Source organism: Haliotis rufescens, unplaced genomic scaffold (assembly GCF_023055435.1).
Source record: "Haliotis rufescens isolate VD_foot unplaced genomic scaffold, xgHalRufe1.0.p SCAF_11, whole genome shotgun sequence".
Lineage (NCBI taxonomy): Eukaryota > Metazoa > Mollusca > Gastropoda > Lepetellida > Haliotidae > Haliotis > Haliotis rufescens.
This window is the reverse complement of record NW_025963791.1, coordinates 18,973,094-18,987,686: the sequence shown is the minus strand read 5'-3', so window position 1 is coordinate 18,987,686 and position 14,593 is coordinate 18,973,094. Positions and strand designations below refer to the sequence as shown.

Here is a 14,593-nt window from a genome sequence, read left to right as displayed (position 1 = left end):
AAACAAACCTGTACTTGTCACCAGTATGTCTAAGCGACCGCCTCCGTGGCCTAATAGTAGAGGGTCCGCCCGGAGAGCGGAAGGTCGGGGTTCGATCCCCGGTCGCGTCATACCAAAAGAAGTTAAATGATGGTACTTGTTATCCTATCTGGCGCTTGGTATTATGGGGTTAAAACAAGGACTGGTCGGCTCGGAGTCAGTATTCTGTGTCTGAGTGGGGAATTCATGTTAAACTGCAGTATAGTGTCTCAGTGGGCTAGCACTAACGCGTGCATGCACGTACATATACTAACATAACGTTCCCTTCCATAAATACGCGTATATCTTTAACCATCTGTATAATTTGCTTCAAAATACCTCCCTTGTCCAAACGTGTGTCCTTTCTATAATTTGTCTGTAATTCTTTAATTTGAAACATAGAACGGATATCATTTGTAATAATAAACAAATATTCCAGTTTTCTATTTATTGGTATGATGAAATATGTATGATAAACCACCACTGGCTCAGGCTGTTCGCGGCGGAAGTGTTGATTGTTTTTTATCTGTGAGCTCAAAGAAGTAGAAGTGAACACAATAAAAAAATAATACCGTATTCGACGTAATAAGCGCCCCGCTCTAATCAGCGCCCATGGCGATATTTGCTAATATATTGACTAATGAACAATCCCATTTAGCACCCCTTCGGATTGATCAATGTACACAAGACTTATTTATTCGCGTATAATACGCACTCGTGTGTTATATGCACCCTTAATTATAGGCAATTAAATTCTGGAAAAATATATATGTCGTATATAAACATTTCAGGCTGTCAGCATAGACCACGAAATTTATTTTTCAACTCGGTTTTTTCCATTAAAATAATATTCTAATAAGAGCCTCCTATTTCTAATTTTGAGAGTGCCCTGGGCGCTTATTACGTCGAATACGGTACCCCAGTGTTGTTTCGTCAAAACACACTATAATGGGAATGACTGAGTGAGTGAGTGAGCTTTAACCTGTATTTCAACACTATAACACCTGAAGACACGTCTCTTCAAATAACCGAAACAACAATACATGAACCCAATTATGACAATCGTGGGGTGGGGGTAGGGAGTTCGAATTCGCGAACGAAGTATTATGATCCACCAGGAGACGCAACTCAGCACAAGGAAAAACGACCCCCCACGCTGGTATGCTTTGCACTATTAGTCCCTGCATGCAACTAAATGATGAAGTTCTGACAGTTTTCAAATTTGATAAGGAGCCACACATCTCCCGTATGACTAAAGACATATACACGCCCACTACCATATTGCTGTTTCTTTTGCGCCGGCGATTGGCCAACTTCAGCAATGGCTGACCAAGGGTCAAGGACATTTGTAGTGTGCAGGCGTCCCGCATCATCACGTGTTCCCGGAGTCTTACGTCTCATCTTTTCTTCAAATGACTGTGGCATCAAAACATCTGTTTGGTGATGTGTGTATTGACTTTCTGGTTTCCCCCTTACAAAAACAAATAGTACCGTCTTTGTTTGTGTTAAGATAATCCCGTAAACTGACTGTTAACGGCAAGAACCGTGAATATCCGGGGTAGAATAGGTCTTCAGCAACCCATGCTTGCCGTAAAAGGCAAGGCTCGCTGATCTGGTTGATGCATGTCACATATCCCAATTGCGTGGATCGATGCTCATGATGTCAATCACTGGATTGTCTGGTCCAGTCTGGATTATTAACAGACCGCCGTCATATAGCTGGAATATTGCTGAGTGCGGCGTTAACAACAAACCCACCAACCAACTGTTAACGGCAACACAGGTCATCATCATCTACAGAATAACATGTGACCAAGCATGAAATAAGGGACCTTATAGGTGAAAAATCACATTTTGTATTCTTACTATATTTTAAAACTACGGTATCGTAGGACCATAAAAATACAGTTGATAAGCTTTAATTAATATATATTACACATATACATGCCATCACATATTTGGACTCATTTCCTGCAAAGTCCCAATTTTCAGACTTATAATGTTCATACCTGTCTGGGCTGTTCAGTTAAATCACCCACCCTACAGACCAGACTTAGCCCCCAGTGACTCTTTACTGTTCCGGCAAATGAAATCTGCCCTACGTGGAAGACGCTTCCAGGATGACGAGGACATAAAGGCTGCCACAGAGGCGTGGTTAGAGGGCCAATCTGCGGATCTCTATAAAAGTGGTATTAAAAGCTTGAAGGACAAATGGAATAAGTGTATTGAGGTGAATGGAGATTATATTGAAAAATAAAAGTGCAAAAGATATGCTGCGACTTGGTCTTATATTGAAGTTGCAAAACTTATTGAACGCCCCTCGTTTATCTCATGACTTTATATGCCAGGGCTTAATAACGGACCTTGCTACTCTCATGACGTAACAGAGCCAGGTCAACATGACCTAGCATGCAGCCCCCTCTATTACCCGGAAATGTTCCTTCGCTTCATGGTGTTCTTTGAAGGGAAAACACATCAGCTATTTATAGATTGTTATGTGTGTAGTGTTGCGATTGTTTAGGAAGCCGTAAACTTCAATCTCAAGTGTCTCAGAACATTTGGAAACTACATTCAGTATAGCCACTAGGCAAAACAGTCAAAATAATAGAAATAAGGTAAGGATTGACTTCGTCAGTTCATAGTGAACATCATCTATTCATGTACCGTTTGTGTCTATTATCAAACGGTACAGCAAAAACGCAACCAAGCAGCCATTTCAGCCAACAAGGACGGGATTGTGACCATTCTCGCAACAAACCAGCTTACAATCACAGCAGACAAATGATAACAGTTCGAACGAATACCTGACGTTTGGTGGATAGAACAAACACCAGTTTTGTGAGTGAAATACTTAATAAATTTTAAGTAAGGATAAGAATTTATGGATGAACTACTCAAGCAAGTGATTTTCAGAGTGTGGTTGGCAAGTACTTGGTTACTTGCCAACCACACTCTGTAAATCACTTGCTTGATAACGGTGTTAGAACCTACACCGAAACGTTGCTCTTAATTGTAATAAAGAAGTTGTTCATCCATAAATTCGTATCCTTACTTAGTACTCCAACTTCTAAATGCCTATCAAAGAAGTTTATGAATGTTGTTTGGCCACATTATCCCTTCATATCTTGAAATGAAAACATGTGAGACCTGGATCTTGTTTGAGCAGTCTAGTATCCAAGTATAAGGCTTGTATCTACAAGTCATACCCAATAGTGTCTACCATTTACCAGAAGTAAAAAAACCCGTCTAGGCTTTATATGTGGAATCTTTGTTTAACATGTGCCCTATTTTTAATCGTGGCGGGGGGCACGGGGGGCCAAGTCGTCTAAAGCGCGGCGATTCGGCGTGCAGCGTTGCGTCCCTTGGGCACGCCAGAATGCTGGTTCGCCCCGATTATGTTTCTAGGTTTGTCAGCACCATACCCGAGCTCGTGGGTTTCACCGAAGTGGTTAACGTCTGAGACCTGCATCACTTTCTCACACATTAAGCGGACACGCCGTGATATAACTGGAATACTGTTAAAAGCGGCGTTAAACCAAACTCTCACTCACTCACTTTAATCATGGCCTACATTTCGCTTCACAATTGAGTATGCTTGTCATCGTATCCAAATAGCGTAGAAGGATGCTTACTGGATTGTCTGGTCCTGTCTCGACTTCATAGCTGGAATATTGTTGAGTGTGGCGTTAAACGACAAGCAACCAATCAATCAACAATAGAAGGGGAGTTTTAGGTTTTCATTTAAAAAACTAGATTTTGACTTCTAAAGGAAGATTTTACATGTTTACAACGGATTATCATTAGTATTTGCAAAAATATATTCGTAAACAAAATGCAAGTTACAAACATAGGGTCGGCAGGGTGTTTTGAGTAGTAAATTTCCATAATTCCTTTTTTCCTCATTCCGATTTATGACAATAAGTAAATAAAAACGACAAAACCCCTTCAAAAAGCAAAGTCGATTGAACGATTACATAAATAATTAGCATGTGTTTTTGAGTCATTATCAAACACTGATGGTCTCCTGCCCCACCGATGACACTCGTCACAAACACATGCAAAGGCAAGAATTGTTTACTTGAAAAAGATTAGCAGATTAGCTGCGTATTTGCGTAAAAATGTAGTCCTATTCCGACTGTTCAAGACCTCCATCATTGCTGCTTTAGCCAGTTGGTATTCGTTCATGAGTAGATAAACTGTAGTAATTTTGAGTATAAAAACCCCAATTGATAATGTTTATTACTGAATCTCAAATCCGGGTATGGATGGATGGATGGGTGGGTGGATGAATGGATGGATGGATGGATGGAAGGACAGACGGACGGATGGATGGATGGATGGATGCATCTATCCATCCATTTGGGTGGGGAAGGCGGTCGAGATAATGATACTCTTAGGATGATATTCTGTGACTAGTTATGATGCAAATGTCAATAAATTGACCATGTGTTCGCCTTGTCAAGAACTATCTGACCCTTATTTTGTAGGTCCAAGGAGAGGTTGTATGATCCTGATGGCCGAAGGTAGAAGGGTTGTGTCCCTGCATGTTCTCGGATCTAAAGGATCGGGCAAATCTCTCTTCATACGACAGCTGGCTGATACACGACACTGCAAGAAGCTCAAACTTGGTAAGAGGTGTTATGTTGTGGAACTGGATCTAGAGAATATCATTGGAGTTCCAGTTCTTGTAAACATCACGGAGTACAGAGGTGTGAAGTCCAATGGAGCTCTTGCCTTTGCGTACCATAAGGCAGATGCGTGTTTACTGTTCTATGACAGAGAGGAAGCTTCTAGCTTTGATAGAGCACAAATGGGTTATATCTGGTGTCATTATTTCATGATAGGGAATCCAAATACTTTTGTTGTGGGAAACAAATGTGATAGGTTAGACAGGAACGACGTTCGACAGGAGGCTGTAGATGCATTCATCAACAAGTTCGGACCAGTTAAGGGCCACTTTTCTGTATCAGCTAAAACTGGCTACAATATCAAACCGATGTTGGTTGATGTTCTTCAACAAGTTTTGGAAGAACGTTTTGTAATCAACAGTAGCCCAGCACAGCTAGAAGTGGCCCTTCGGAATAGTGATCCCCACTCGGGAGTACAAATCTATCCAGTTGAAGAAACAGCTGGTTTGTGTGTTATTGTTAACAACGACACTTTTGAAAACTTGCCGTATCGAGACGGGGCTGTTAAGGACGTAGAGAACATCGAATCTACATTTGGACCACTTGGATTTGATATGAGGTACATTGAGAACAAAGATGTTTCATCACTCATCAGGAGAATGCACGATATATCTAAAATGGATCATACAATGAACAGTATGTTTGTCTGTTTCATCATGTCTCATGGATCACGCAACAGTATTCTGGGAGTAGACGGCCTGACAATCGACCTTGACAGACTAACATCGTTGTTTTCTGCCCAGCACTGCCCTAGTCTAGCGGGGAAGCCCAAGCTGTTCATAATTCAGGCATGTCAGGGTTCCATGGTCCAATCACCAGCAAACGCTCATTCAGACTCTGCAGCAATTCCTGAAGTCACTCGAGAGAGCCCAACTGTGCCGGAGTTTGGAGACCTTTTAATAGCACATTCTACTATTACAGGATTTGTTGCGTATCGTTACCCGGACAGAGGTTCTCCGTTTATATCGACGCTGTGCAACAAAATTCAGAACTTTCCTGAGAATCACATGGTGGATATTCTGACCATGGTTAACGGGGAGGTTGCTGCTATGAATTTTGGTGGGTCATTTAAACAAATGCCAATGTTCCAGTCACGGCTTCGAAAGCGCCTGTACCTGAAGAGGTTGTCATGAGATGTGACAATGATGAAATTGGAAATATATTGTCAAGGCAACAGACACCCATGAATGTCTGTAATCTGCGAACGATGAAACTTGGTGTGTAGTTAGATACGTGTGTTGTCAAGGGAACATGAAACAATGACCGACTGTAATCTATGGGTAGTGCCCCGTACTTCAGACACCGCGAAGAAACATGTGCAGTGACAAAAAGTACAGGCAGTTATGAGATAAATGTCCAGTTACACGTTTAGTTACCGGCACAGGACTTTACAAGACTTAACACATTTCATGGCAATGTGTCTCTGTAGTTTCCCTATAGCTTGAATGTAATTTAATGCATCGATATTCTATGATTATGTTAAGGTTGAACGAGTCAACCGAATACATTTACAGAGATGTATATTTGTATCATGACTGCCTCTATTATTATAAAATCCTGAAATAATAAGGGACATTTGTGTCTCGCCATTTCCATTCACGACTGATGAAAAAGATGTAACTATATCTATGATGAAAACGTTTAGTGACAAATGTTGCATGAATTAAGAATGTGTTTTTCCCGTTATGTTTCTCGTGTGGGATAGCTGTGTACAAATTTGCAAAATCAAATGTTTTGGTTATTATCTGAGATAGCAAAACAAAAAAACAACAACAAAAAACAAGCAAATGATCTGAGTTTTTGAGAATTCACATGGTATTAATTCCACTTGTCTCAAATACTTTCTGTGAATACTAAGAAAGTATTTCCTTGATTGTATTAAGGATTATTATTAATCTTCGGGAAAGGGATTTGGTTGTACACATGCTGGGCCTAGCAATATATCACTCTTTGTACGGATACATTTATTTATTTTACAAAGCACTACATTTCAGAAAATAAGAAAATATTGTTGTATATCGTCATATTTTTCTAGGCTGAACCCCTTTAGTGAATCTAGATTAATTCTACAATCTCAGTTGTGTTGTGAGATGAAAGCTTTCACTGAGTTAAATCCAGAAGGGAGAGTACTTATCGTTTCAAGTGAGTGAGTGAGTTGGGTCTAACGCCGCTTTTAACAGTATTCCAGTTATATCACAACATGTCAGCTTAATGTGGAAGGAAAGCCCGGAGTGATGCAGGTCCCAGACGTTTACCACTTCAGTGAAACCCACGAGCACGGGTATGGTGCTGACAAACCTAGAAACATAATCGGGGCGAACCGGGATTCGAACCCACAATCATAGGTTTCTGGCATGCCCAAGGGACGCGACTCTGCACAGCGAATCGCAGCGCCTTAGACGACTGGGCCACCAGTGCCCCCTCGTTTCAAGAAGTCAAGAATATTCATTGGTGCTTGCAATGTTGAGCCTTCTCATTATTTCATAATTTTGGGGCGGTCGGGTAGCCTAGTGGTTAAAGCGTTCGCTCGTCACGCCAAAGACCCGGGTTCGATTCCCGACATGGGTACAAATGTGTGAAGCTCATTTCTGGTGTCCCCCGCCGTGATATTGCTGAAATTTTGTTAAAACGCGGCGTGAAATCAAACTCACTCACTATTTCAGAATTGTGAGGCTTCATACATACTGTTGGAGGCCAGAAGGGTTCTACTGAAATGTGGAATGTAACACATGTAAACTTTGCTGCCCACCTTAAGTGCAGGTATGAACCTGGGACACTGAGTGCTATTCAAGATTCTTTATTCAGTATTTTGGGCCTAGAGTACAATTACAATTACAATATTTGCTGCGTCACGTGATGTCAGGAAAATAAATAAAAGTAGTCTTATTTCACATTAAATACATGATTTAAGTATAAGGCCAAAGCCTTTACAATGTTGATATTTTTGGAGTTGAGTAGATTACATAAACTGTGATTATCATGATGGACATTGGATGACCAAGGCAAATAGTGGTTTCTGACAGAAGAATATTTTGAACATATAAACAAAACATGAAATTCATCCTCTAATTGCCTCCCTTTACAGTGGGTACACAGATATAGACTCAAGTCTTCATTTGTATGTTTTGACTTTCGTAGCATGTTAATCTTAAAACCGTGTAGCGATATTCTGAATTTACAATATGCTCTCCTGAGTGATTTATTCGTGAGAGTACTGATGTAAAATTCTGGCTGTAAAAGTGATTTCAAATTTGCATAATGTGACAGATATTTTGATGAAGAAATCGAGTCATGCCACTCTTGAGAATACATATCACTCAGCCTTTGTTTTATTTTTAGCAAAAATAGATTTTCATCGCCAATATGTTGAGAGATCCATACAAATGAAAAGCCTGAAGAAAACAAAATATATCTTACATCAGACACCCAGGTGTGTTTATCATTATCATCTAACTGTTTAAGTAGATTGTAACATTGTTTTGGATATCGACATTGATTCATACGTAGCAATCTCAACCAGTATTTAAGTACCCTTATTTTGCTAAACACGAACATATTTAATCGCCCAGTTTCACCAAGAATAGCTTTATTAGAGGCATATTTTCCGATACAAAGATAATTTTTAAAATAGGACGTATGTACTTTTTTTATACATTCATAATATTTTGCCCCCCAGATTTCAGCCCCATAAAGTAATATAGGAGCAATCTTACAATCAAACATTGTACAAGCTGTTTCGAATGTTATATAGCTATTTCTTTTGAAAACATGATAAATGGCTTTAGAAACCTGTGATGCTAGGCTTTTACAGGCCATTGACCAGATTAGCCTTGAGGGGAAAAATACTCCAAGATACTTGTAGTAAGGGACAAGTTTTACATTTATAGAACCATAGAACCATTTTTCATTTTTTCGTATAATGCCACCGTTTCGGAAAACAATTGTTTTTGTTTTATCAAGATTCACACTTAGGCCCCAGGTAATGCAAAATTTTCTTAAGATATCTAATTGTCTTTGTAGACCAATAACTGTATATGAGAACATAGTCACATCGTCGGCAAAAAGTAGTAGCATAATATCTTCAATACTTTCTGAAACAAACACACCATGACAGCACGTTTTATAAATGTCAGTTACAAGCTCATTAATAAAGAAGATAAACAGAAGTGGGCTTAAGATACAGCCTTGTCTTACACCGGAGCTAGTTGTAAACAAATCTGTTCTGCCTTTGTCTGTTTTTACACAAGCCTTAACAGCAGAATACATACTAGCTAAGACATTATACAACTTGCCATGGCAACCTTTTTGTAAGAGCATATATAATAATTTTTTCCTTTCCACAAAGTCAAAGGCTTTCTTGAAATTAATGAAAGCACAATAAAATCGCCCCCCTCGCTTTGATAAATATTTAGTACAAAGAGCCTGGAGTGTGAAAATGTTGTCTGTTACTGAATAGTTTGATCTGAATTCAGCTTGTGCTTCATGTATTAAATCGTTTATATCCATCCATGATCGTAGTCTTTTTTCAAGTATTGACGTGAATAATTTCCCAGTTGCATTTAGCAGGGATATTCCTCTATAATTGTTGGGGTCAGAGGTAACACCAGATTTATGTATAGGTATTATAAGTCCAATGTTCCATACTTCAGGAAATATACCGGTATCTAATATTTTATTAAATAAAGGTCTCAATTATTTAATAAGAATTGTTTCTGAAAGTTTAAAAAATTCTGGAGGGATTCCATCTTCACCAGGAGATTTCCCGAGTTTTAATCTTTTGAACGCTTCAGCTACTTCATCAGTAATAATATCTGATAACAACTCATCTGTAATGGGTAAGCTATCACAATTATCACAAGAGTGACTGAATTCATTTACAAGTACATTAAAATCTTCATTCACTTCTGTTTTGTTAGAGTTTAACAAATCTTTAGAATATAACTGAATAGCATCAGGAGATATTGCACATTTAGAGTGTTTGCTACATAAAACCCGTTTAAGGGTGTTCCAAAATGTTTTACAATTACCATGTTTTGCAGCATCTTTCAAATCTTCAACTATTTTACCATCAAATTGTTTCTTTTTCTGACCACAGCATATTTTGAATTTTCTTTTGGCTGCAACATATTTTTGCAAATTTTCATTACATTTGAACTGCTTAAATAAATTAAGATACCTATATTTTTCCTTTTTCAGTTGAGTACATTCATGGTCAAACACTGAGTGCTATACTACTGTTGGACTGCTATACATGTTGCAAATCATGCAGTGAAAGCAGTAGACATATCTGAATTGCTGTCTCACGATTTATATTTTGACATTAAACTGTAAATATGATAATTGTTTGCCTATGTTCGTTTGTTTGTTGTTTAACGCTGCACTATTCCAGCTATATGACGGCGGTCCAGTGTTTGACATCATGAGCATCGATCCATCAATTGGGATACGATGACATGCATCAACCAAGTCAGCCAGCCTGACCACCCGATCCCGTTAGTCGCCTCTTACGACAACCAAGGGTCTGTTTGCCTGTGAAGTCTACTCCTCCGACATCAGCATGGATGTAAACTGTGACAGCAGATGAATGAAATGATATTTCACTTTACAATAAGTAAAATTACGTGGACCAAGGGTCGTAACTCTGTAAAGAAAAGTAATTGACGGGACTAAACGGACGGACGGACGGACGGACGGACGAACACTTCGTGACGGGGGGGATTTAGGATGACAACAGTGTTAAACACCTTTCACTCTTGGACACGAGACGTATTACCATTGGAAACTGTTTTCAGGAAGGACATGTGATCGTCTGTATGAGACAATAATTCTGAAATGGATAACTTTTCACGTCAGGGACTATCATAGGTGTAGAATGACACGCCATCCAAGTCCAAGATCCCTAAATTAGTCCACTACGACAAGCATGATATACTAGGGGCCTATTCTAAACTGGCCTCCAAAAGAGTGGTAAAAGTGAAAGAAGACTGCACAATCCTGGTGCAGTAAAATCAAGGAGAAAGATTGCACCGTATTCAGAATAACGATACAACAGCGATATAGGACAGCCAAGCGTATGTCTGGAAGTGTGGTCGATAGATACATTTGGGATATCAAAGTTATCATGACGTCAGTTACCTCCTTATTAGATACCACGATAACGATACCACTTGCGTTTACATAGCATAGTAGGGTTATATTCCGGCACAAAGGTCATAACCGGTACAAAGGTCACGGCTGGAAACCTTGTGTTTACCAAAAACTGACGTGAACATCAGCGAACAGAATATCTGGCGACTGACAGTCTCTAGCCTTTGACAGGTGAGGTGAGGTAAGTGAAGTCAACTATCAACCAAGTCAGCGAGCCTGACCACCCGACTCCCTTAGTCGCCTCTTACGACAAGCATAGTCGCCTCTTACGGCAATCATGGGTTGCTGAAGACATATTCTACCCCGGATCTTGACGGGTGGTGTGTTAGTTACAGAGTGGATCTCCGCACCGAACTGAGTAGCCCCCCCTCGGTACGCGTTCTGCCACGCGATTACCAACGTGTACCGTCCGACTCAGCCTTTATCAGCCTTAACAATAAACTGGCTTGCTGCAATCTTAAACTTTACCCCTGAGTTTTGTCCTCCGCCGTCAACTCTGAGCTACCACCCGAGGGCACTGATTCCCTTGGGTACAAGGGTACATGATAAGGTCAGCTGCACTGACAACTAGTATCAAGTCAATATTAACATCACAAACATCTTTCACTATTAACAATAGTGGGTGTATCAGTTCGTTTCTAGCTAATTTAGGGGCGGTCCGGTAGCCTAGTGGTTTAATCCTTCGCTCATCACGCTTAAGACCCGGGTTCGATTCCCGACATGGGTACAATGTGTGAAGCCCATTTCTGGTGTCCATCGCCGTGATATTGCTGGAATATTGCTAAAAGCGGCGTAAAACCATACTCACTCACTCACTCTAGCTCAAATAAAAAAAAATGATACGAATTTTCACATGGTTTGCCACATCGGTATTTTAGATCCTCGTTTATACCGATTGAATTTTTAATTCACTGTCACGATGCCCTTATTTTGTATGTATTATGCTATAATCAGATCATATGAGAAATAAGATGGAACTGTAGATTTATCAGTTGTTAGACCGGATTTATATCTGGAAAAGGCTTCAATATTCCGAATTACAAGTTGCAACATTTGTTAGGGTAGAGCGCTAAATCTACAATTTGACATGGCAGCCACGATGGTACACAATGTAACGGTCGTTATGTATATCACATGCTTAATGCATACCAACTTACACAATGATGAAAGCAGACGTGGCTGAGAAAGGGACACTAATGTTATTTTCCGACATCATAACACAGAAATTCAGCTTCATGGACGATGGCTTCAAGGCATAAATCGTTCATTCATGTAAGAGAATAACCAGTCTAGATTATCTACCATTTAGCGCAAACGGGCAAAGTAGCTGTGCAAAATATGTGAATGGACCACTGAAAATCAGAGATGACACCAGGTATCGCGAAAAGGTAACGATAAAGTTATGATAAACGTCTTATTTTTTGCACTTTACACAAAGAGTGCCAAAATCTATTGGAATATCATGTCTGTGTTTTCACATGTCATTTAAAGCCAATAAAACCTTAAAGCTAAAACACATTTTTGGAAAAGAAAACAACATCAGACAACCTATTTAACACTAGGGTTTGCCAGCCATTACACGAATCTGTTTCTTACAAGACAAGGCGATTATTGGACACATCTTTGGCGTCTTCCCGAGGCAAGAGAGTTAACTGACTTTAAAAGTCAAGTTCCCACCCTTGCCAAACTAGGCTGGATTTCCAGGGCTCGATCGTAGCGCCACCAGTGGCTATTACGAGTTATGTCCCTTCTATGCCTGTCCTATTGACCAATCAGATTCCACCTCTCGTATCACTTGCGTTTGCTTCACACAAAATGGTGGCACCCAGTCAAAACGATCTGATCGATAATCAAGATCTATATTGTGATAGAACGGGTCTTACATCGCGAAATGCATCAAATCACGTGAGCACCTCGATTAAAAACATGAAACGATTTGGAAAATATCAACTGACAACAAGTTGGCGGTGCACATGCTTTGCAAATCCTGCAATCGACCAAAATCAGCACGACAGTTTACGAACCGGATTTCGATTTCGGTGCGCGAATTTGATTGGACTATGCATAGACTCGTTGGTCCAGCCAATATGTAACTCCATAATACCAGCCTAGTTCGGCAAAGGCGGAAACTGGACTTTTATAGTCAGTTAACTCCCTTGCCTCGGGAAGATGCATCTTTGGTTGTTTTTTATATAACTTCCTTAGATCACCGTAATGGTCAGGCTTGCTGACCTGGTTGATCCATGTCATCGTATCCCAATTGTGTAGATCGTTGCTCATGATGTCAGTCACTGGATTGCCTGGTTCAGACTTGATTATTTACAGACAACAGTGATATAGCTGGATATTGCTGAGTAGGGCGTTAAACAACAAACAAACCACAGATATATTGATACAATGTCATATGTCAAGACTTACGTAACTGTAATATTTCATCCAAGCCAGTGCCTTGTATCAGCTAGCACATGCCTTGCAGAATCACATTCACGTTTCTTATCTTTCCTATCTTTAACCTGTCAATATAAGTAAAGAACTCACCACTAACCCCAGAAAGTAGAATGTCAACGATCGCTAGCACTATGCCCAAATTCCGGAATTTAGAGTGAGTGAGTGAGTGAGTGAGTTGGGTTTAACGCCGCTTTTAACATTATTCCAGTTATATCGCGGCGTGTCAGCCTAATGTGGGAGGAAAGCCCGAAGTGATGCAGGTCTCAGACGTTTACCCCTTCGGTAAAACCCACGAGCACGGGTATGGTGATGACAAACCTAGAAACGTAATTGGGGCGAACCGGGGTTCGAACCCACAATCAGGTATCTGGCGTGCCCAAGGGACGCAACTCTGCACAGCGAATCGCGACGCCTTAGACGACTGGGCCACCGGAATTTAGACACTCGTGTCGTAAACATAGTATGACATGAACACTCATATAATATCCTAATATATATATGTCACAAAAGATATGAGATACAAAACCACAATCAAGCCCCCACTAACATTGTGAGGCGACGTTCTGATCAAACTATGACGTCACACTTAGCAAAACACTCACAACAAGAACAAGTCTGGTAAACGTCACATTTGATTTCAGTTTTATCAAGGCATGCTAACTTTGATGATAACCACAGACATGAATAATGAGCATTGTGCTGAAAAACAAGGACCAACACGAATATCGAGTTCGCTTCAACGATCAGCAGATCCTGACACGAATAAGGGACGTAACTCTTAAAAGTGAATTCCGGCGCCGTCAACAACTGTGTGTTATGTGCCATTCACCGCAAAAAGGAGTTTACACTTGACAGTAAGTATTTCGGTACAATATTATAACGAATATTTGCATGTTTGTGCATCGAATGTTGACTGGGCGGTGGGGACACTCGTTGTTATAACGTCGGCTCGTTTAGCCGGAGACCTGAGGTCGTTACCCTGCATTAGTAGAAAACAAAGTTGTGTTGAACTCGACAAATCGAAAAACGTGCAGGCCAATATAGTCACCGAACTGTCTCGCACATATCCTCTTCCATACACTTCCAACGAATGGAGTCGAGCAGACTAAACTAAATATGGGAGTGGCCATAACGATGACTCAAAAACTTATTCTTGTAATTATGCCTTTTCATATCACAAGTCAAAGATCTGTCGCACCTTGTGGAGTTCCAATTCGTGCAAAAGTTACATAATTCTAGGTTGTATAAGCAATACAGGTACAACAAGTACCTGGTCCACCATTACTGGTCAC

General features: G+C 40.2%; 1 protein-coding gene across 1 annotated transcript; it reads left to right on the top strand.

Moving 5' to 3' along the window:
* Positions 1-2,550: 2,550 nt before the first annotated feature.
* Positions 2,551-6,465, top strand: LOC124120464 (caspase-3-like). Its single transcript, XM_046483286.2, has 2 exons — positions 2,551-2,856; positions 4,506-6,465. The coding sequence occupies exon 2, from the start codon at positions 4,523-4,525 to the stop codon at positions 5,837-5,839; it is 1,317 nt and encodes a 438-aa protein (XP_046339242.2). The 5' UTR covers positions 2,551-2,856; positions 4,506-4,522; the 3' UTR covers positions 5,840-6,465.
* The last annotated feature ends 8,128 nt before the right edge of the window (positions 6,466-14,593 follow it).

What these genes read in the sequence shown, in the direction of transcription:
- LOC124120464 (XM_046483286.2), top strand. Translation starts at nt 4,523, where the DNA reads ATGATCCTGATGGCCGAAGGTAGAAGGGTTGTGTCCCTGCATGTTCTC.